Source organism: Thamnophis elegans, chromosome 16 (assembly GCF_009769535.1).
Source record: "Thamnophis elegans isolate rThaEle1 chromosome 16, rThaEle1.pri, whole genome shotgun sequence".
Taxonomy (NCBI): Eukaryota; Metazoa; Chordata; class Lepidosauria; order Squamata; family Colubridae; genus Thamnophis; species Thamnophis elegans.
This window is the reverse complement of record NC_045556.1, coordinates 8,140,355-8,162,732: the sequence shown is the minus strand read 5'-3', so window position 1 is coordinate 8,162,732 and position 22,378 is coordinate 8,140,355. Positions and strand designations below refer to the sequence as shown.

The 22,378-nt window shown below is 43.6% G+C and overlaps 1 protein-coding gene across 1 annotated transcript in view; it reads right to left on the bottom strand.

The window, feature by feature from the left end:
* Positions 1-2,755: 2,755 nt before the first annotated feature.
* Positions 2,756-22,378, bottom strand: part of MYO5C (myosin VC) — a 61,756-nt gene continuing 42,133 nt past the window's right edge. The window contains exons 29-41 of the mRNA XM_032233264.1: positions 19,989-20,169; positions 18,343-18,436; positions 16,382-16,436; positions 15,436-15,598; positions 14,041-14,128; positions 13,469-13,567; positions 11,851-12,005; positions 10,852-10,941; positions 9,101-9,251; positions 6,702-6,984; positions 4,602-4,776; positions 3,982-4,062; positions 2,756-2,964 (exon numbers count right to left, since the gene is read on the bottom strand). Of these exons, the coding sequence (XP_032089155.1) occupies positions 2,812-2,964; positions 3,982-4,062; positions 4,602-4,776; positions 6,702-6,984; positions 9,101-9,251; positions 10,852-10,941; positions 11,851-12,005; positions 13,469-13,567; positions 14,041-14,128; positions 15,436-15,598; positions 16,382-16,436; positions 18,343-18,436; positions 19,989-20,169 (1,768 nt within the window). The 3' untranslated portion in view covers positions 2,756-2,811. The remainder of the gene's footprint in view (positions 2,965-3,981; positions 4,063-4,601; positions 4,777-6,701; positions 6,985-9,100; positions 9,252-10,851; positions 10,942-11,850; positions 12,006-13,468; positions 13,568-14,040; positions 14,129-15,435; positions 15,599-16,381; positions 16,437-18,342; positions 18,437-19,988; positions 20,170-22,378) is intronic.

The following is a 22,378-nucleotide window of genomic DNA, read 5'->3' as shown; positions in this document are numbered from 1 at the left end:
TCTTGGATGAGAAGCAAAACGTCTTCAAAAATAACCCCCAGAAAGTCCTGTTGACTCTTGAAAAAAAGCACCTTTGGGGTTTCATTCCTAATCTAGCCAACATGGCTGAATGTGGTTTGTAACTCAGAAAGAGGCTATTCCCATACAAATCTCTGGGGATCTATATGATGTAGGCACCTTTCCCCGAAATAAAAGTTTTAAAGAAAACTTCTGACTACACAAGAGAGAAATTGGGACCTCTTGAATTAAGGTGTGTGCTTCACCTGGAGTGAAAACATCATCAGTTCAAAGCAGAAAGGTTTGTAACTTAGGTGTGAAGAGTGTCAGGCCTGCAGCCATCTTTTCTTTTGGATCTTTGGCCTGCCACACTTTTCTATTATTCTACTATGTATTTTCTATGGTGAGAAAATGGGAGGGGGAGGATTGTACGGAGTTTAGATGCTATGTAGCCATAACAACATTCTTTCTAGAAAGCCAAGGTCATCATCCTTTGTCCCTGCACCTCTGCACCTAACCAGACCTGGATGGGTGGAAGCTGCCAGCATGGCAGTGGGAGATTGGACCATGTGATGGACTTGTGGGTGTGGGGGCAAGATCTTGAACTTTCAACTAGGTGGGGGAAACTGGGAAGCTTTCAGATTCGGGTTTCCCCAGATGTGCCAACATGGTTCTCTTAATAAATTGGAACTTTGAGTAATACTTTGCCTTGGGCTCTGATTTACTTTTGGATGCTATTTGGAACCCTGACAAAGAGGAGGCTAAGGGTGGAAACCTTCCCTATGTTGTTTTTCCGTCTTCGAATTGTTTTTTTAAGTAAACTTTATTAAATTAAAAAAAAAGAGATGAATTTCAAAATAACAGAAAAGGAAACATTAGGGGAGAGGAGATCAAAAATGGGGGAAAAGTTTAAAAGTTACAAGAAAAATGGGATTGGCTTTAGAGTTTCTTCAGCAGAGATACCAATATAAAGTAACTTCTTACTCTTAAGTTAAAACAATGACACATTGTATAAAAGCATACAAATCAAACAAATAGCCTTAGAGTTATATATCATAGACACCACTTACTCTTAAGTTTAAATGCGAGCATAAAAAATATACAATGTACACGTACCGTATGTAAGTATTCATGACTAGCAAGAATAACAATTCGCAATATTTCTATAATCATAACAACCGAACCCTAAAATTAATCCTTTGTTTTCATTTTCCTCAAGCAAGAAGCCCATAAATGGTCTCCAAGTACAGTGAAACTCATCAAATTCGGTACTCAACACATTTTGATGTGAACATTTTGTCCCGGTACTCCACGCATAAGCTAGAACCTGTCAGGGTGGGCTGCCATTGTGACTGACGATATTATTCCTTATGGGAAAACATTGTTACTCATCATTTTTGGTACTCATCGCACACCACCCGGAACCAATTAAGGATAAGTACCAGAGGTGGGTTCCTACCAGTTCGCACCAATTCGGTAGAACTGGTTCGTCAAATCTACCCAACCGGTTAGAAGAGGTTCCACCAGTGGACCTGGAAAGCAGGCCACACCTACAGAAGAGGTTCCAAAAATTTTTGAAACCCACCACTCACACAGACAGACAGACAGACAGACTCACACAGAGAGAGAAAGAGAAAGGAAGGAAGAAAGAAATAAAGAAAAAAGAAAAAAGAAAGAAAAAGTGAGAGATGAAAGAAAAAAAGGAAAAAGGGACAGAGAGACAAAAGGAAGGAAAGAGAGAGAGAGAGAGAGAGAGAGAGAGAGAGAGAAAACACATGGCTGGCAAGCCACTCCCACCAGGTCACATGGCCAGCAAGCCACTCCCACAAAGGAGGCCACACCCACAGAGTAGGTTCGAACATTTTTTGAAACCCACCTCTGATAAGTACTGAGGTACCACTGTAGAAAACTGATTATACTTTTCTCTTTTATCAAAATAATCACGTTTGCCCATCTCTACCACTTCCATTAATTTCAAATCCCACGCTTGAGTGGTGGGAAATGTTTTATCTTTCTACCGCTGTGCATATAAATGCCTTCCCCCCACTGTCATATAGAAAGGATTAATTCTTTTTTCTTTTTTTTGAAGGATGAAAGTTGTAACAGATACACATTTAGCCAGTTTTGGCTGACCTAGAAAAAGCTAAGTAGGAAGTTAGGTTATCGTTGTAGCAATGACTCAGCACACTCTCTAGTGGAATATTGTCATTTCATCTCTGGCACCGTCTATCATTATGCACATGCCACGCACACACTGAAAGATCTAACAAAACTCCTGTCTTAAGTCTGTGCAATTCTATAAGCTGCACTTCAAATGCCATAGGTTAAAATCAGCTCTTCCTTAATCCTTCATTATAGAAAAAGTCCTTCATTATAAACCTATTTATCAATTTAATCTGTACAATTATAAATTAAAATTTAGGCACGTCTCGGTACAATATGGAAGAATCTACAGCAGGGTTTCACAACTTTGAGGAGTGTGGATTTCAACTCCCAGAATTCCCTAGGCCAGTCAGAATTCTGGGAGTTGAAGTCCATGCACCTTAAAGTTGCTAAGGTTTAAGAAATGCTAGCCTAGAGGCAGGATAACAAAACACGCAGCATTCCATTTCTTACATTCCGAAGTCCATATTGCTCCCCCCAGACTTAATGCCCATTTTAAAAAAGCTTTACAGTGAGCTCAGTAGTTTTCTTGCAGACGTTTCGTTACCGAACTAGGGAACATCATCAGTGCTGATATGGAAGCATCGCTGAACAGTCTGCATTTGCCCTTTGGGAAAGAGTGAATTGATAATATGCTCTGTGTTCTTGTAACTATATTCTAGTTAGGAAGCCAAGTTTGAAACTGCTGGGGATTTCTATCATTTCCAGCGGATGTAGGGAAGGTGTAAAGGGAAACGTGACTTGAAAGAGGTATTTGGTATCAAGCATCAGTTGAGTGGAATTCTGTCTATTATTCAGCATTCCCTGAAATTAGAATAAAGAGAAGGTTAACAATTGCCTGAATGCATACACGGGTTCAAGCAGTTATATATGGATACATTCTCATCAGAGGTGGATTCTGACGATTCTGACTGGTTCTGGCGAACTGGTAGCAGAAATTTTGAGTAGTTCGGAGAACCGGCAAATACCACCTCAGACTGGCCCCATCTCCATCCATTGCTGCCTCCCAGCTTCCCAGCTGATTGATGGATCTTCTTTTGTTGCCCTACATAGAATGGAGCTGGAAAGCAGGTTAGTGGGGTGGGGAGGGAATGGGGATTTTGCAGTATCCTTCCTACTGGAGTGGGGTGGAAATGGAAATTGTACAGTATTTTTCCACTTGAAGTGAGGAGGGAATGAAGATTTTGCAGTATTCTTCCCCTGGAATGGGGAGGGAATTGAGATTTTGCAGTATCCTTCCCCTGGAATGGGGAGGGAATGGAGATTTTACAGTATTTTTCCACTTGAAGTGAGGAGGGAATGGATATTTTACAGTATCCTTCCCCTGGAATGGGGAGGGAATGGAGATTTTGCAGTATCCTTCCCCTGGAGTGGGGAGGGAATGGAGATTTGGCAGTATCCTTCCCCTGGAGTGGGGAGGGAATGGGGATTTGGCAGTATCCTTCCCCTGGAGTGGGGAGGAAATGCGGATTTTGCAGTATCCTTCCCCTGGAGTGGGGAGGGAATGGGGATTTGGCAGTATCCTTCCCCTGGAGTGGGGAGGAAATGGGGATTTTGCAGTATCCTTCCCCTGCCACACTCACAAATCCATGCCCACAAAGTCATGCCCGCAGAACCGGCAGTAAAAAAAATTGAATCCCACCACTGAGTCTCCTATAGAAAGTCATTGTATTATATTAGGGCAGGCTTTAATTTTTAAAAAAATCTATTTCCTTGATTTACATGCTACTTTTCAAACAGGTCTCAAGAGGTTTGGCATTTAAAAATGTAAAAGTCCAAAAATACAAGGGGGAAAATAGAGTATTACGGTTAAAATCATACCTGTACTTTACGGACAAAGGATGGAGCGATCCTTTTCTCAAAATCATCAATAGGAGTGTAGGAATTGAGGATTTTTACTATCTGTGGGGAGAATTAAAAGAAATTATTATCTGCAAAATGCAGTATGAACAGGAAATAAAACTGCACTAGAGTAGTGTAGGAGTAGAGTAATAATAGAATAATAATAAACAGAGTAGAATAGAATCTTCATGGATTTAATTGACTATCAAAAATATAAAACTAACTCTAATATATGATACAGCCCCTCCTAAAATAGGATATTTATAGTAAATACAACTGCACTTAAGGTCATCTAGAAGAGTGCCAGAAGGGAGGTGCGTTTGCTCTCTGTTTGACATGACAAGATGTTCTTCTAGCACTGATGGTGTTACCTAGTTGGGCAATGAAACGTTTGCAAGAAAACAACCAAGCTCAGAGAACACCAAGGACCCCACAATCCTCCTCCTCCATTCCACAAATCCCACTTCCTTCTAGCCCTGATGATGCAACCTAGTTGGGTAACGAAATGTCTGCCGGAAAACAACCAAGCTCAGAGAGCACCAAGGACTCCTTCGTTTCACCCCCCAAGCAACCAATATTCTCCCTTACTAATTCAATACCTGCAGAGACGAGAGAGTCGTGCAGTGCTCCGAGATCTCTTTGGCATCTTCCTCTGTGATCTTTTTAACCTGAAGCAGCCAGGCGGCTTGCGAAAGAGGCTCCAACGTCTCCTTGGAGGAGCTGCTGTGCAAGTTCTTCTCCTTCAGCCATTCTTCCAGGTAGCTGATGTTGCACCTGAAACAAGGAAAGCAGAAAACAGCCCTTTTATTTAAAACACCCTTTTAAATTTTGACTTAGTTCAAAATCGCTTCTCTCCTTGATAAGTTTCCACCTATTGCTTCTTGTTCTGATGTCTGGTGCTTTGGAGAATAGCTTGACTCCCTCTTCTTTAAGATATCGGAAGACTGCTATCATGTCTCCCCTGGTCCTTCTTTTTATTAAACTAGACATGCCCAGTTCCTGCAACCGTTCTTTATATGTTTTAGCCTCCAGTCCCCTAATCCTCTTTGTTGCTCTTCTCTGCACTCTTTCTAGAGTCTCCATGATGATGATGATTCATCGCACAGTCAGCCAGATGTTCAGTCTGAGCTTGGCACTTTGGTCTACCTATTGAGTCCTTACCAAGGATCTGGGATGGGCCAATCTGGATGTTTGACAGTGTTACAGATATCGCCGCAGGATGGAAGCAGTTCCAAGTAAAGCTGCCTTCTGCAATTGATTGATGGCAAATTTGTCAATGCCAACGATGGTGTTTAAATGGTGCTCCAGTTGTTTTGAGACTGCACCCAAGGCACCTATTACTATTGGTACTACCCTTGCTTGCCTTTGCCATAGTCATTCTATTTCTATTTGTAAGTCTTTGTATTTTCTTACTTCCTCCAGTTCTTCTATTGTGGAGGCACTGCCACATCTGCTATCCAGACATTTTTGTCTATTATTATTATTATTATTATACAATTGTATCACAGCGGCCAGTTGTTTCGCTGTATTTGGCATTGGTTACTAGTCGGGCCCCACCCAGGGGCCTAGGACGTCGTAACGTATTTTCGCAACATGCGTGCAGATCCAAGCAGTGCGGCTTTTTGCATTTGACTGATGGTGATTTTGTCAATTTTTAACTGTTTTAAATGTAATTCCAGTGCTTTTGGAATAGCACCCAGAGTGCCAATTACTACTGGAATTACCACTGCTGGTTTGTGCCATAGTCGTTGAATTTCGATTTTTAAGTCCTGGTATTTTGCAATTTTTTCATGTTCCTTCTCAGCGACCCTGCTATCACCTAGTATTGCGATGTCTATGATTGTGATTTTTCTCAACCAGTGTGATGTCTGGTGTATTATGCGCCAGTATTTTGTCCGTTTGTATACGGAAATCCCACAAGATCTTGACCATCTGATTTTCGGTGCTGATGTTCCCACCAGTTTGTTGCTGTTTTAATATTATAATTTTTGCACAAATTCCAATGGATCATTTGTGCTACTGAATTGTGCCGCAATTTATAATCAGTCTGCGCGATTTTTTTACAGCAGCTGAGTATGTGATCAACAGTTTCATCAGCTTCTTTGCAAAGTCTGCATTTGGCATCATCAGAGGATTTTTCAATTTTGGCCTTAATGGCATTTGTGCGGATAGCTTGTTCTTGCGCAGCCAGGATTAGTGACTCTGTTTCTTTCTTTAATGTACCTGTTGTTAACCATAACCAGGTTTGTTCACTATCCACTTTATCTTTTATTTTTTCCAGAAATTGGCCATGCAGTGCTTTGTTCTGCCAACTCTCCATTCTTGATTTTATCACCTCTTTTCTGTATTCTTGTTTCGTCTGTTGGGCCTTCAGTAGATTTTTGTTCTTTACTTCGATTAATAGATGTTCTTGACTTTCTTTTAAATAATCAGCCAGTGCATGTTTTTCTTCTTCAACTGTTTGCTTCACTTGTAATAATCCTCTGCCACCTGATTTTTGGGGCAGGTACAGTCTATCAGTATCACCACGTGGATGTAAACTGTAGTGCATTGTCATTAGTTTCCTAGTTTTTCTGTCCAAAAGGTCCAAATCAGCTTGTGTCCAGTTAACTATACCAGCTAACTATACCAATTATTATTATTATTGTTGTTGTTGTTGTTATTGTTATTGTTATTGTTATTTCAAAACACAGGTTTACCTTATTTGCATCCCCTTTCTGCAAGAGCACATATCTTTCCGGAGAAAGAGACTGTTCAGCGTAACTGCTCCAATCAGAAAGAAGAGCTGCCTCACGGTCTGCTTCAAAAGCTCCGGGTCTAAGCCATTCTGACACATGGTTGTGTAAAAATAACTGAGCTGTTGCAAGATGGAGGTCATCGTGTAAGCATCTGTGTCATCAACGCTGGAGGAACGCTTGCGAAATCCGGTTGGTTTTAAGCCTGAAATCCCCTGAAGGCTTTCATACTCCAGCATTCCTGGCACTGTAGAAAGATAAAACAGGAAGCAAGCAAGCAAAAAGAAAAGTAAAATAATAAGGATTTCATTTAGCTAAGGAAAAGAAATGGGGGGTTGAAATCTGCTACCGGTGCTTTAAATATCCTCCTCCTTATTCTGTTTATGCCAGGGGGGGAAAAAAGAGTAGGATGCTTCCTCGGGAACTGATATTTAGCATCCTGTCATTCTTGGATGCTAAAAATGGAAATAAAAGCCAGGGAGTTTATTATTTTTTTGTTGTTGAAATGGACAGCGCCTCCATTTGCTCTAGCAGCATATGCAATCTTTTGATCAGTAAATCAATTATTCAAAGCAGGATGGCTGGATTCAAATTTGCAGAGGTGACTTTCAGTTAATGACCAAACTATGCATTTTCTAAGTGCTTCTAGACAGTCCTGGAAGAGGAAACTTGCTCTTGAGAACAAAATAAACCCCTATCAGAATCTGTTGAAATACCACCCCAGGAAAATAACAATTAAGAGCTGGAAGAGACACCTACGACAATAGAAAAAGAAAGGAAGAGGGGAGGAGAGGAAGAGTAAGGAAGGAAGATAGAGGTGTGGAGAGGAAGATGGAAGGGAAAAGGAGAGAGGGCAGGAAGGGGAAGAGGGGAGAGGTAAGGGAAGAAGGAAGGGAAAGGAGAGAGGAAGGAAGAAAGTAGAGAAGGGAGGGAGGGAGAAAAGAAAGGGAAAAGAAGGTGGTGTCAAAACAGGCGAGGGATGGTAAACAAAGCAACCCAAATGGTATATTATAACCCTGTAAATGGAATGACAAATGTATAAGAACGACGAATGTAAAAAAGACGAATAACTATGTGAATAACCTATAATTGTACATAGAGAACAAAAAATTTAAGAAATCCCCCCCCCAAAAAAGAATCTATTGTTGATTTTGGTTCGGTAGATCTGTAGGGCAGTTCAGCCTATGAACCTCTGTAGTCTGTTCATCAGACAGCGTGGTGCAGTGGTTAGAGTGGAGGACTTCCTCAACTACGGAGGTTTACTGGGTGACTTTGGGCCAATTAGGCAGCCAGTCAATCACATAAGGTGGTGAACTGAAAGAAGGGAGGGAGGGAAGGAAGGAGAATGGATAAAGAGGGAAGGAAGGAGGGAGGGAGGGAAGGAAGGAAAATGGATAAAGGAGTGAGGAGGGAGGGAAAAAAGGAAGAGAAATGGATAAAGGAGGAAGGAGGGAGGGAAGGAAAATGGATAAAGGAGGAAGGAGGGAAGGAAGGAAGGGAAATGGATAAAAAGGGAGGGAAGGAAGGAAGGAGGGAAGGAAGGAAAATGGATAAAGAGGGAAGGAAGGAAGGAAAATGGATAAAGGGGGGAGGAAAGAAGGAGGGCAGGTAGGAAGGAAAATGGATAAAGAGGGAAGGAAGGAAGGAAAATGGATAAAGGGGGAAGGAAGGAAGGAGAGAGGGAGGGAAGGAAGGAAGGAAAATGGATAAAGGGGGAAGGAGGGCGGGAGGGCAGGTAGGAAGGAAGGAAGGAAATGTATAAAGGGGGAAGGAAGGAAGGAAGGAAGGAAGGAGAGAGGGAGGGAAGGAAGGAAAATGGATAAAGGGGGAAGGAGGGAGGAGGGAGGGAAGGAAGGAAAATGGATAAAGGAGTGAGGAGGGAGGGAAAAAAGGAAGAGAAATGGATAAAGGAGGAAGGAGGGAGGGAAGGAAAATGGATAAAGGAGGAAGGAGGGAAGGAAGGAAGGGAAATGGATAAAAAGGGAGGGAAGGAAGGAAGGAGGGAAGGAAGGAAAATGGATAAAGAGGGAAGGAAGGAAGGAAAATGGATAAAGGGGGAAGGAAGGAAGGAAAATGGATAAAGGGGGAAGGAAGGAAGGAGAGAGGGAGGGAAGGAAGGAAGGAAAATGGATAAAGGGGGAAGGAGGGCGGGAGGGCAGGTAGGAAGGAAGGAAATGTATAAAGGGGGAAGGAAGGAAGGAAGGAAGGAAGGAAGGAAGGAAGGAAGGAAGGAAGGAAGGAAGGAAGGAGAGAGGGAGGGAAGGAAGGAAAATGGATAAAGGGGGAAGGAGGGAGGAGGGAGGAAAGAAGGAAGGAAGGAAGGAAGGAAGGAAGGAAGGAAGAATGTTGATCTAACTCCTTACCTATCATTGGCTGAATACTGGTCTCCATTACACCAATAAACTGATGATATATACGAATGGCCAGATCACTCAGGACCTGCCTGTATTCGGACAGATCAAAGTGGATGAGATTGTTCTTATTTTGTTGCGGTGTGTTGTGCTTCATGAATTCCTGGAAAGTCAATTGCAGCATTTTCAACACATGGCGATTAAGATCACAAACAAAGTGCACATTTATCGGAGCTAGAAGAGAGCTTTTTATGTAGCTTAGCCAACAGTATCCATGTGCATATTTTTTTCCCTCTAGTACATATGATATAAACAAATTACAAAGTCAGTCATTCTATTTAATTTTATTGAAAACTAGCCGACAACCCGGCGTTGCCTGGGTATTTTTTTATAGGGGGAAAATGTCCAGACCCAACATTTCTAAAGTTGGATTTTTCCCCTTACCAGAGGGAGCCCCCTTGTGGAGTACTGTGAAGCAGTTGCCATGGCAACTCCACTTGCTTTGTACAGTAAAAGCCATTTTACAGCAGTATACTAGAAGCCATTTCAAGGCACAACAAGCTGTATCTTAACAGAACACACAGCCCAGGGGGTTTTAGGGGAGTTTTACCCCACTGTTTCTGGAGAGGAAGTCATCTGTGTACCAAGTGTGGTTGAAATTGCTCAAGGTGTTCCAGGGTTATGCTGGAACACACACAGACACACACATTCATACACACTCACACACTCAAATACACACACACAGCCATTTATATACATACATACATACATACATAGATATATAGATAGAGAGAGAGAGAGAGAGAGAGAGAGAGAGAGAGAGAGAGAGAGAGAGATAGAGAGATATTGGGGTCTGGTTTTTGTTTTGTTCTTCTACAGAATTCTTAAATTTAAATGCATTTGGTGAACAACTGTACAATTCAAGAGTTAAAGTATGCTATTTCTAAGAGATTTCCAACCACCTATGGATAGCTAAAAAAAGGGGGGAAGGAGAGAAGATAGAGATCTGTTGTGGCCCAGCAGGAGCCGTTGGAGCTGCCACCAGATTCCGACAGCGAGGGGCCCTATGAGTCAGCTCTGGAGGATATGAAGGACTCTGGACAGGGTTCCGACTCCGAGCAGGGTGCAGAGAGGCTGGTTGGCCACCAGGAGGCGCCTGAGCCTTGGAGCAGTGGGGAGGAGACAAGGGAATGTGATCCTGACGTCATGCATTGGAGCAGTGGGGAGGAGACAAGGGAATTGGTCCTGGATGTCCGGCAACAGAGGGCTAATAGGCGTAAGGAACAGTTACGCAGTTACAGTTATGTACACCCTGGGGGGAGGGAGGGGGAAACAGGGTCATAGTTGGGCCGTAAATTACATGGGGTCAGAATTGGCTTCACTTGGGTACGTGCAAACATGTTGCTCCTAATAAATAACTGGATTTCTTTTGAAGCTTGGCTCAACACTCATGGTTTAATTAGGGCATCTGTTGGAACCCTGACAGCTCAGAGGTGACACTTCAGCCTGTAAGAACAAGTTGTCGTACCCCTTTTTCTCAGCTCATAAACTGGCAGGAAATATCACCCCTGGCAGAGACAAACATTAATGAAACACCAGCTTGAAAACCTAGAGTACATGGCTAGCAAAGTGCCATTGAACATAGGATGGCGAGCACAAGAAATCTAATTTAAAGAAGGGGCTCTTTTCAGCCGACCAACAAAATACCAGGACGGTGTATTAAACTGTTAATAAAGACAAGCCGAGGACGGAGATAATCTTACCTCTTCCCCACTATACTGCTTCAGACAGTTAAGAAAATGGCAGGTATTGGAAAGCCAGAAGGATAACATCTCAAAGTCTTCGGCATGTTCCTAAATGACGGCACACTTTTCTTTAATTTTATATTTTTATATGCACAAATTTAAAAAAAAACCATGGGTGAAACTCACTTAACAACCAACTTGCTTAGCAACAGAAATCCTGGTCCCAATTCTGATTGAAAGTTAAGACTAAAAGGTAAAGTTTCCCCTCGCGCATATGTGCTAGTTGTTCCCGACTCTAGGGGGCGGTGCTCATCTCTGTTTCAAAGCCGAAGAGCCAGCACTATCCAAAGACGTCTTCGTGGGCATGACTCAACGTCAAAGGCGCATGGAACGCTGTTACCTTCCCACCAAAGGTGGTCCCTTATTTTTCTACTTGCATTCTTTACGTGCTTTCGAACTGCTAGGTTGGCAGAATCTGGGACAGGTAACAGGAGCTCACTCCGTTACGCGGTGCTAGGGATTCGAACCGCCGACCTGCCGATCTTTCTAATCGACAAGCTAAGTGTCTCGCTTAGCAATGGAAATTTGGGGCTCAATTGTAATTGCACTTTAAGGACCATTTGTACAATCTGAGACTCCAGCTGTCACTTTATAGCAATAGCAATAGCAGTTAGACTTATATACCGCTTCGTAGGGCTTTCAGCCTTCTCTAAGCGGTTTACAGAGTCAGCATATCGCCCCCACAGTCTGGGTCTTCATTTCACCCACCTCGGAAGGATGGAAGGCTGAGTCAACCCTGAGCCGGTGAGATTAGAACCGCTGAACTGCAGATAACAGTCAGCTGAAGTGGCCTGCAGTACTGCACCCTAACCACTGCGCCACCTCGGCTCTTTAGCCATGCACACCTTGTTTTCTTCCTACTAGTCCAAGTGTGTTGGAGGTTTCTACTTGGTAAACATTCCCACAGAATTGCCCCACCAACCCTTTGAAAACTAAAGCAGCTCAAGTGAAGCTTACCTTAATGACTTGTTTTATGCCATTGATGGCCATGTTCATAAACGACTTCAGCATGCTGTCGTCATTCAAATAATCCGCATACCTTACACACATGAAGAGGATATGAGCTGGCAGGCCAGGAATCATATTAACGACTACTCCGCGGGGTTTCAGATCTGCAGGAGTGCAAAAAAAAATTTAAACTCAGGATTCAACGGGCACGAAAAGAGGTTGGGAGCTTTTTCAGGGAAAGGCTGCCTTCAAGCAGATTGTCTGGAGAGTGTTTTATTTTTTATTTGCTATTTGTGGTAGATTGGGAAAAGCTGTGCTAAGCCCCACTATCCAGATATTGTTGAGCTACCAGCCTCCTGACCATTAGATTAAAGTTGCTCACAGGGGTTGTTTTGCAAGGTCTCCATGCTTTGTGAATACTGTTCAGAGAAGGGAGAGAGGAAGGGAGGAAAGGAGGGAGGATAGGGGCAAGGAAGGAGGGACAGAAGGAAAGGAAGGAGGGAGGCAGGAAGGGAGGAAGGAAAGAAGGGAGGGAGGGAGAAAAGGAGCAAGGAAGAAAGGGAAGGAGGGAGGATAGGGGCAAAGAAGGAGGGACAGAAGGAAGGGAAGGAGGGAGGGAGGCAGGAAAGGAGCAAGGAAGAAAGGGAAGGAGGGAGGATAGGGGCAAGGAAGGAAGGACAGAAGGAAGGGGAGGAAAGGAGGAAGGGGGAGGAAATGAGGAAGGTAAGAAGGGAAGGAGGGAGGGAGGGAAGGAGCAAGGATGGAAGGAAGGAAGGAAGGAAGGAAAGGAGGGAGGGAGGGAAGGAGGGAGGGAGGGAGGAAAGGAAGAAGGGAGGAAGGAAAGGAGGAAGGAAGGGAGGAAAGGCGGTAGGGAGGGAAGGAGCAAGGAAGGAAGGAAGGAAGGAAGGAAGGAAGGAAAGGAGGGGGGAGGAGGAAAGGAGGGGGGGGAGGAAAGGAGGGAGGAAAGGAGGAAGGGAGGGAGGAAAGGAAGAAGGGAAGGAGGAAAGGAGGAAGGGAGGGAGGAAAGGAGGGAGGGAAGGAGCAAGGACGGAAGGAGGGAAGGAGGGAAAGAAGGATGGGAGGGAGGAAAGCAGAGGGGAGGGAGGGGGAGGAAGGGAGGGAGGAAAGAAGGAGTAAAAGAGCAAGGAAGGTTTAGGTTTATTTGGCTTGTATGCCGCCGTACTCCTGAGGAAGGACAGAAGGAAGGGAAGGAGAGAGGGAGGGAGGGAGAGAAGGAAAGAAGGAAGGAAGGAAGGAAGGAAGGTAGGTAGGAAGGAAGGAAGGAAGGGAGGAAGGAAGGAAGGAAGAAGGAGGAAACTCTCAGTAACAATTTGATTGTTCTTCAGATGTGACTTACAGTAAATGGTAGATCAGAGAAGGATAAGGAAATTCAGGATTCTGGAGTCCTCCAAAGGTTTAAGCTTGAAGAATGAAGAGTTTATAGAGAAGTTACAGGGGGGAAAAACACAGATAGGAGACCTCTCCCCACTACACAAATATTAGATGCCTTTAAAAGGAAGACCACAAGAAGGAGGAGGGAGCCCAAAATCTTTAATAACATTCACATCTTGGGTTGGGTTTGGTCCGGGTTTACTTTAACGGAAATGCAAAAATGTAACGGACGTACCAAGGATCAGATTTTGAGCGATCTTTGCCTCATCCTCCTTTCGGTACTGCAACATCCCCAGGTAGTCCCTCACCACAGAAGATGGAGATTCTTCATTACCTGTTCAGTATAAAAATAGAGTTAAAGGTGACGGTTCCCCTTGCACATATGTGCTAGCCGTTTCTGACTCTAGGGGGCATTGCTCATCTCCGTTTCAAAGCCGAAGAGCCAGCGCTGTCCGAAGACGTCTCCGTGGTCATGTGGTCGGCATGACTAAATGCCGAAGGCACATAGAACGCTGTTACCTTCCCACCAAAGGTGGTTCCTATTTTTCTACTTGCATTTTTTACGTGCTTCTGAACTGCCAGGTTGGCGGAAGCTGGGACAAGTCACGGGAGCTCACTCCGTTACACGGCGCTAGGGATTCAAACGGCCAAACTGCCGACCTTTCTGATCGACAAGCTCAGCATCTTACCCACTGAGCCACCGCGTCTCTATAAAATATAGTTACTTCCAGGGTGGGGGGAGAAACTTGACCAGTGTCACAAAATTGAATTTTAAAACAGGAAGTGTTAGGCGTGAAAAAGTCCTACCTGTCTCAATGGATTTTTTAAGAGTTCTGATTTGATCCTGAAGTTTCTTTATCAACCGGTCTTTCTTATCCAGCTCTTCTTCTAGATCCTAAGATGTCAGAAGGGGGTCAAGGAAGAAAAATGCACATTAAAATGTCCTTTGTCGGTTCCAGGAATGGCTTTTCTCTCAACTGTATCCTTAACAAACAGACAATATTTGGGATGGCTACTGACCAATGGCAAGTGTTAGAAAGCCACCTTCTTTCTAACACTTATGACACTTATGTAAATGAACAAATTTACACGCTTGTTGTCAGGGTTCCAACCAATGCCTTAATAAAAATAGGAGCCCCAGGCCATTAGTAGTGGATCTGCGTACTTGAGAGACCGCCTCCTGCCAATTACCTCCTCTCGACCCATCAGATCTCACAGATTAGGCCTCCTCCGAGTGCCATCTGCCAGCCAGTGCCGGCTGGCAACTACGCGGAGGAGAGCCTTTTCAGTAGCAGCTCCGACCCTCTGGAACGATCTCCCCGTGGAGATTCGTACCCTCACCACCCTTCAGACCTTCCGCACAGCCCTCAAGATCTGGCTATCCCGTCAGGCCTGGGGGTAAAGAGCATAACCTGCCCCCACCCGAATGTTGAATGAATGTTGCTCGACTTTTAATTATATATTGTGTTATATGTCATTGTATGTTCCCCCTCCCATATAAGTTGTTAGCCGCCCTGAGTCCCCTCAGGGAAAAGGGCGGCCTATAAATAAACTTATTCTATTCTATTTAGCAAGAAATGGTTTATTAAGAGTGCCAGGTTGGCATGAACCAAGTGAAGCCAGCTTTGACTTCACCCAGTTCGTGCCTTGCCTCTGACCCTGTTTCCCCCTCCCCTCAAGGTCTGTCACCAGTCACGTTCCCCAATGAAACAATTTCACGGGTCATAAAAGTCACTTCCTCCGGCTGTTGCGGGCCTCCGTGGAGATGGCCTTGATTTTGGCCAGCTAGGATGTGTTTTGTTTTGACTGAGCTGCGTATTCCTCAGTGCAACTGTGAGGCGCGATTTCCCATCCCCCTGGCCTATGGCAACACGGGAGCAGGTCAGGAAAGCTTTACAAGTTGACATTTGGCTCCCCTCACTTCCTGAAGTTTTTGAGAAATTGCAAGGGGAATTTTAGTGTACTAATAACATCATGCAAAGGGGCAGAAAAGATTTTTTTTTAAACCCAAAACAGTTTTATTCTGTCGCTGCTCATCAAACTTGGTATTTTATTAATGTTGGTGGATATTTTCAGAGTCTCTTTTCACCTTTTTCTTACTATTTTTTGAAAAATCTGAACACATTTGGGACCATGGTGAGACTTGCCTATTTTTTTTAGCAATTCATAATCAACGTGTCCGAGCTTCTGCGTCTTCCTTACCGAGTTTTCCATGGTAAGATATGCCACGTCCTGCCATATTTTGCTTCCAGTCCCATTTGATTTTTCAGACTGTTTCCCCAGATGGTCCCCATCCCTCTGAAACTCTGGAAACGTGGCTACCATTTTTCCTTTCATGGACGTTTCCTTTCGAAGTGGCAAGGCTCTAGAAAGCATAACATACATTTGAACCTCTCTCTCTTCCCCCCCTCTGCACAAAATAACTTTTTGCTGTACAGGTTGCTGTTGTTAGTTGCGAAGTCATGTCCGATGCATCGCAACCACATGGACAACATTCCTCCAGGCTGCCCAAAGACCTCTCCATGGTCATGTGGCCGGCACGACTCAACGCCCCCGAAGGCATACGGAACGCTGTTCCCTTCCCACCAAAGGTGGCTCCTATTTTTCTACTTGCATTTTTATACGTGCTTTCGAACGGCTAGGTTGGCAGAAGCTGGGACAAGTCACGGGAGCTCACTCCGTTACGCAGCACTAGGGATTCAAACCGCCGAACTGCCGACCTTTCTGATCGACAAGCTCAGAGTCTTAGCTACCGTGCCTTTCTAAGAAGCTATTAAATGAAACTGTCGAAAGCCATTCCTGGAACCGACAACCGTCACCCTAACCCTAACCCTTTTCTGAAATAGGTGCCAATTTCTTATAAGTTTCCAACATAATTAATCAGTTGAGCTCTTCCTTTCCACTTATTCCGGCTGTGATTGCACAACACAAGTGAGCACAAGGAAGCCAACCGCATTTCAGACTGCCAAGTTAGACAAACTCAATTCCATGTAACCTAGCTAAAATTCAGAATGTTCCTGAAGCCAGAATGTATAATTAATACCGTAATCTGCGGTGAGTTCAATCATTTTACAAAACTACTGCTTCCAAAAGTTCTATAAATCGAGATTATCTTTATTTTATTTTTTTCAGATTGAAGTCTGCTTACTGTTTTTGTGAGCGTTCCTCATCTGGGTTTTGAGGTGTCCAACTTTTTGTGTCTTCTGTTGTCTCTTCAACCATAAAGAGAAGCGTTTTAATCCGTGAACTCAGATTAGAATTGAATGCCTTCAATTACAATGATAGCAATCCTATTTTTTTACATGCTAGAAGATTTAAAGAGAGGCTGAATGGGATCTTGGAAGAATAATGAAAACAATACAGGAAAACAAAGGAGAGAAAGAAGAGGGGAAAATAACCCAGGGATTTGCAAAGTTCCTCCAACAGGCCTTGCAGATACATAATATGAATGATGTAGCAAGATTTGCCGTATATAATACGACCTCACATTAAACAGAGAAAACAATTTCACAGAACATGAATAATTAAGTCTTTCCAAAGTGCAGCCTATCCTCCACCAATGGCTGTTACTAGGCAGTAGTTTATGGATGGAGGAGTTTAAAAGCCTAATAAAATACGAAGATTATATAGAATAAAAAGTCTTCCATTAATAGCTCTTTTTTTAATGATAGGTGAAATGAGAAACCTCTCTCTCCCTGCCTCCCACTTTCTCTCTTTCCTTCTCTCTCTCTTTCCTTACCTCCCTCTCTTTCCTTCTCTTTCTCTTTTCTTCTCCCTCCCTCTCTTTCCTTCTCTCGCTCTCTTTCATTCCCTCCCTCTCTTTCGTTCTCTCTTTTCTTCTTTCCTTTTCTTTTCCCCTCCCTCTTTCCTTCTTTCCTTCTCTGTCTTTCCTTCCATCCCTCTCTTTCCTTCTCTCTCTGTCTTTCCTTCCCTCCCTCTTTCCTTCTCTTTCTCTCTCTTTCCTTCTCTTTCTCTCTCTTTCCTTCTCTTGCTCTCTTTCATCCCCTCCCTTTATTTCCTTCTCTTTTCTTCTTTCCTTCTCTCCTTCTTTCTCTCTCTTTCCCCCTCCCTCTTTCCTTTTCTGTCTTTCCTTCCCTCTCTCTCTCTTTCCTTCTCTCTCTTTCCTTCCCTTCCTCTCTCCTTCTCTTTCTCTTTCTTTCTCTCTCTCTTTCCTTCCCTTCCTCTCTCCTTCTCTTTCTCTTTCCTTCCCTTCCTCTCTCCTTCTCTTTCTCTTTCCTTCTCTTTCTCTCTCTTTCCTTCTCTCGCTCTTTCATTCCCTCACTCTCTTTCCTTCTCTCTTTCCTACTTTCCTTCTCTCTTTCCTTCTCTGTCTTTCCCTCTCCCTCTTTCCTTCTCTGTCTTTCCTTCCCTATCTCTTTCCTTCTCTTTGTCTTTCCTTCCCTCCCTTTTTCCTTCTTTCTCTTTCCTTCTCTTTCTCTCTTCCCTTCTCTCGCTCTCTTTCATTCCCTCCCTCTTTCCTTCTCTCTTTTCTTCTTTCCTTCTCTCTTTCCTTCTCTCTCTCTTTCCCCCTCCCTCATTCCTTCTCTCTTTCCTTCTCTCTCTTTCCTTCTCTCTCTGTCTTTCCTTCCCTCCCTCTCTTTCCTTCTCTTTCTTTTTCCTTCTCTTTTGCTCTCTTTCCTTTCTTTCCTTCTGTCTCTGTCTCTCTCTCCCCCCTCCCTCTCTTTCCTTCCCTCTCTGCCTCTCAGATTATAAACTCAAATCGACCCACTGCAGGATGAAGCCCTCTTTGTTGAATGTTATGGATTGTAATCTGAACCAATGAAGGTTGCTCGATATTTTTCTATTTCACCTCTTGGGCTAAGAGAGTAACCAACGCAAACTCATCTGGACAGTTTCCATGCCTAAGTAGGACTTGAACTTGAGACTCCCTCTTTTAGGTCAGGTCCTTGATCACCAACCATTCTGGCTCTTGAGTGGAGAGGGAGGGGTTGGCAGGACATGCAAGATGCCATCCCGGCTTCTATTAAGTCAGCATGCCAGAAACGAAAACCGTGACTGATCTTATGCATACCCCTCGCCCCGATTCTCGTCCCGCCAGAGTAGAACATCCATGGCAAAAAAATAATAATCCCCCGTTGTGCAAAGTACCGTTTTTCTTGGCAAGTTCCTCTTGAAGACGATTCTCAAGATCCAGCTTCTGCTTCTCAAGCTCAGAGATCTGCATCTTAAGGTCGGGCATCATCTTCAACCAAAATAGGAATAAGAGAAAACTCCGATAACTATGCCGTTCCCCTATTTTTATGATGATGATTATAACAACAACAACAACAAAATAAAAATGGCTTTCTCCAGTAATTGTTATTCACTTCCTTTGAAGCAAAGAACACCTTGATGTGCACCATAAAATCCTGTTCTGGAGATGCCTGTTACTCTATGGCTCAAGAAGCAGCCTCAACAGTTTATGGAAGGTTGTAGTAGGTCTTGATTCAGTACCTATGAAATTCCTGGTTCACCGACAAAAGGGCGAACGACAAAACCACGCCCGACTAAACCGCGTCGCTGACGTCATCAACAGGGCGACAACAGCGCGGAGACAGAAGCGCTGTAAAAGTAACCCTAAACCTAAACTTAACCCCTAATCCTAAACCTAACCCTTAACCTAACCCTAAACCTAACCCTTAACCTAACTCTAAACCTAACCCTAAACCTAACCCTAAACCTAACTCTAAACCTAACCCTTAACCTAACCCTAAACCTAAACCTAACCCTAAAACTAACCCTAAAACTAACCCTAAAACTAATCCTTAACCTAACCCTAACCCTAACCCTAACCCTAACCCTTAACCTAACCCTAAACCTAACCCTAAACTTAACCCTTAACCTAACCCTAAACCTAACCCTTAACCTAACCCTTAACCTAACCCTAAACATAACCTTAAACATAACCCTTAACCTAACCTAACCCAGTGCAGGCCGCCTAAAAAGGGTGCAACATGGGAGCACCTAGGTATCCCCATGATAACCCGCGCAGCCGCATTCTGGACCAGTTGAAGCCTCCGGGTGCTCTTCAAGGGCAGCCCCATGTAGAGAGCATTGCAGTAGTCCAGGCGAGAACAGCGTTACAACAGCACTGAGAAGAGCGATTTGCAACCAGTTCTTGTGAATGGTGACTGAGAATTCTCCAACAGACATAGCAATAGCAGTTATATACCGCTTCCTAGGGCTTTCAGCCCTCTCTAAGCGGTTTACAGAGTCAGCATATTGCCCCCAACAACAATCCGGGTCCTCATTTTACCCACCTCGGAAGGATGGGAGGCTGAGTCAACCCTGAGCCTGGTGGGATTTGAACAGCCGAACTGCAGAACTGCAGTCAGCTGAAGTAGCCTGCAGTGCTGCGTTTAACCACTGCGCCACCTCGGCTCTGTACATTCAGACATTCAGCTACCAGCTTTGGGGTTGAACATCCTTCGAATGGTACGGGAGTAGGAATGGATTTCCAGAGAAATTGCAGACTGCAGGAAGGATTTGCACTACTACCCTCTTGAAAAAGCACCCTTCGCTACGATAACAGCTGCAGCGATTCACTTAACAACTTTGACCAAAAGAAGGTCACGAAATGGGACGCGACCTACTTAATAACCACTTGGTTTGGCAATGGAAGTTCTGCTCCCAACAGGGATCGTAAATTGAGGACTTACCTGCAGCCACACCTGGTTTTGCTATCTGCCTACCTGTTTGTATCTGGAAGCCATTTGGTTCTAGAAGAGATTTCTAAGTCCTACCGTAGCCCTCACCATGTTCTCGGAGGTCAGCCTGGCAACTTGGAGACGGATGCATTCATTGGTATCGTTTTCCTCCCTGAAGAGCTTCTGCAGCTGGGTGATTTCTTGAACCAGATGGTTTATTTTAGCATTCAGTTCGTCTATCTCCCTTTCGTAGTTCTCCTTCTGATCCTGGAAATGCTTTTCCAAAACTCTGCAGGAAGGACAACAATAAAAGAAACTGGAGCGCTGCAATAATACAATGCTTAACTTTGCCAAGAGCAAAAGAAATCCAGGAAAAAAGATATTTGACAATCAATTTAAAAAAAAAGATCTGTTAATAAGGATAGAACTTTTTCAGATGAGATAGAAATTTAGGCCAATTGTAATTCTGACATGATTCTTGTTACACCTTTGCGGATTACTGAATACTGATTTGACACTAATAATGGTTTTGATCACTTTGGGACACAGCAGTAATGTAATGTGACTTCAATGTTTTTACTTGGTTTTATACAGCTTGTAAATCTCTATCCCCCTTTATTTTCTTGTTTCTTGTTTCTTTTCCACTTTATCTGTGCTGTGCTTTCAACAGTCTATTAAATAAAAGGGATATTGTTTAAGAAAAGCATCCAATTCAAGCTTATTCCCTTCCATAATGTGTGCGCAGAAGAATGGATCACTTCCTTTGTTAATTAAACTTCAGCCGTCTTTCTAAAGGTTTAGGACTGTGTGTGACTGTACGAAAATGAAAATGAAAATAAAACACATTTACATACAAAAAATAAAAAAATAAAAAAAGTAACTAGCACTGGTTTCACCGCATAACAAAAAATGTTCAAAAGTTTTGCTTCCTAAAAAACTTGATAATTACAATAGACCCATTCAAGCTGATTACAAATATAATTTCAGAATGACGGTGATCATGTAGGAATCTTGAGAAATATGAAATTAAATTTTTAATACTGTAAAGGTTTAGGACAGTGGTTCCCAAACTTGGCAACTTTAAGACTTGTGGACTTCAACTCCCAGAATTCTCCAGCCAGCTCTTCTGGGAGTTGAAGTCCACAAGTCTTAAAGTTGCCAAGTTTGGGATCCACTGGTTTAGGAGAAGGTTTAGAATTGAAGGGCAGTCGTAAAAGATATGGGTAAATAAGATGAAATAATGAAAATGAAATGTAATAATTATGAGTAACAATACTATGTCTATTTGTATTGAAATGTATGATACTCAAGTATCACACTTTTCACGCATTGATATGTATAAACCAGTGACGTGGAGTCAGGGGAGGCACAGCCTCACCACTGTCAATCATGAAAAAAATGAAAATGGGAAAAGGCGAGTGCTGAGGTTAGGCTAGCTAGCTGCTGCCACACCGTGAATGACTGCCTGTTTAAAAAAGCCTCTAAAAAGCATCCTCTACTATAGGGCAGAAGAACTGCATGTCTCATCTAGTCTGATTTTTTAGGCGCTTGAGCAGAGTTAAGCGAGGGTTAAAAGCCTAAAAAATCCTGAGGTAGTTGAGGCACGCAGTTCTCCTGCCTCATAGTAGAGTGTTCTGTCCCCCCTCCTCTGCTCGTTAACAGACGACAGGCAGACAAACCTAAAAGGAACTCACTTTATCAGTCCTCGGCTCTGACTGGCTGCGAGCCCAAAAATAAACATAAATAAAGTCTCTGACAAGATAACAGAATGCAAAACAAAACTCTTACAAAGCAATGCACTTTTCCAAGTGTCTCCTTGAATCAGGGTTACAGAAAGCAAATCACTTCTCCAAGTGTCTCTCACAAACAAACCACGACCGATGATCAATGAACGTTGAACGAACGAATGAACGTTGACTCCTGCAACCAGGGCGTGGCACCATCCGTCCTTTTATCACCAGAAGACACCACTAACGAGCCCCAGCTGCATTGTTAATCTTGCATCCCAAAAAGACTCACAGGAGACTTCTGCTGAGTCACGACAGTAGAGGGCGCATTTTTTTAGAGGCTTCAACTCTGTCATTCTGTTTAAAGCTGCAGCGTCGCACTCACTCTTCCTCCTCTCTTTCTCCATTTCTGATGCCCCCCATCCCCACCCCACGCTCCCTCTTTTCCTTCAAATTTCCTTTTTTTTCTTTTTTCTTTAATAAATGCAATACTCAGGCATTCTCTCCTCTCCCCCGACACCCCACTGACTAAAGCACTTTCCTTTGCCCGCCTGTGCTCACGGCAGAGCTCAGGCGGGCTGCCACGAGCTCAGGCGGGCAAAAGAAAGTGCTTTAGTCAGTGGGGTGTCAGGGGAGAGGACTGCCTCACCAGCCATAAACCTCACCGCACGTCACTGGTATAAACAAGATAAAATAAAGAACTTGACAAAAAAGGAGCAAAATCTCTGTTTATCCATAGCTTCTGCTCTACTGTCATTCCTATGCTAAGGG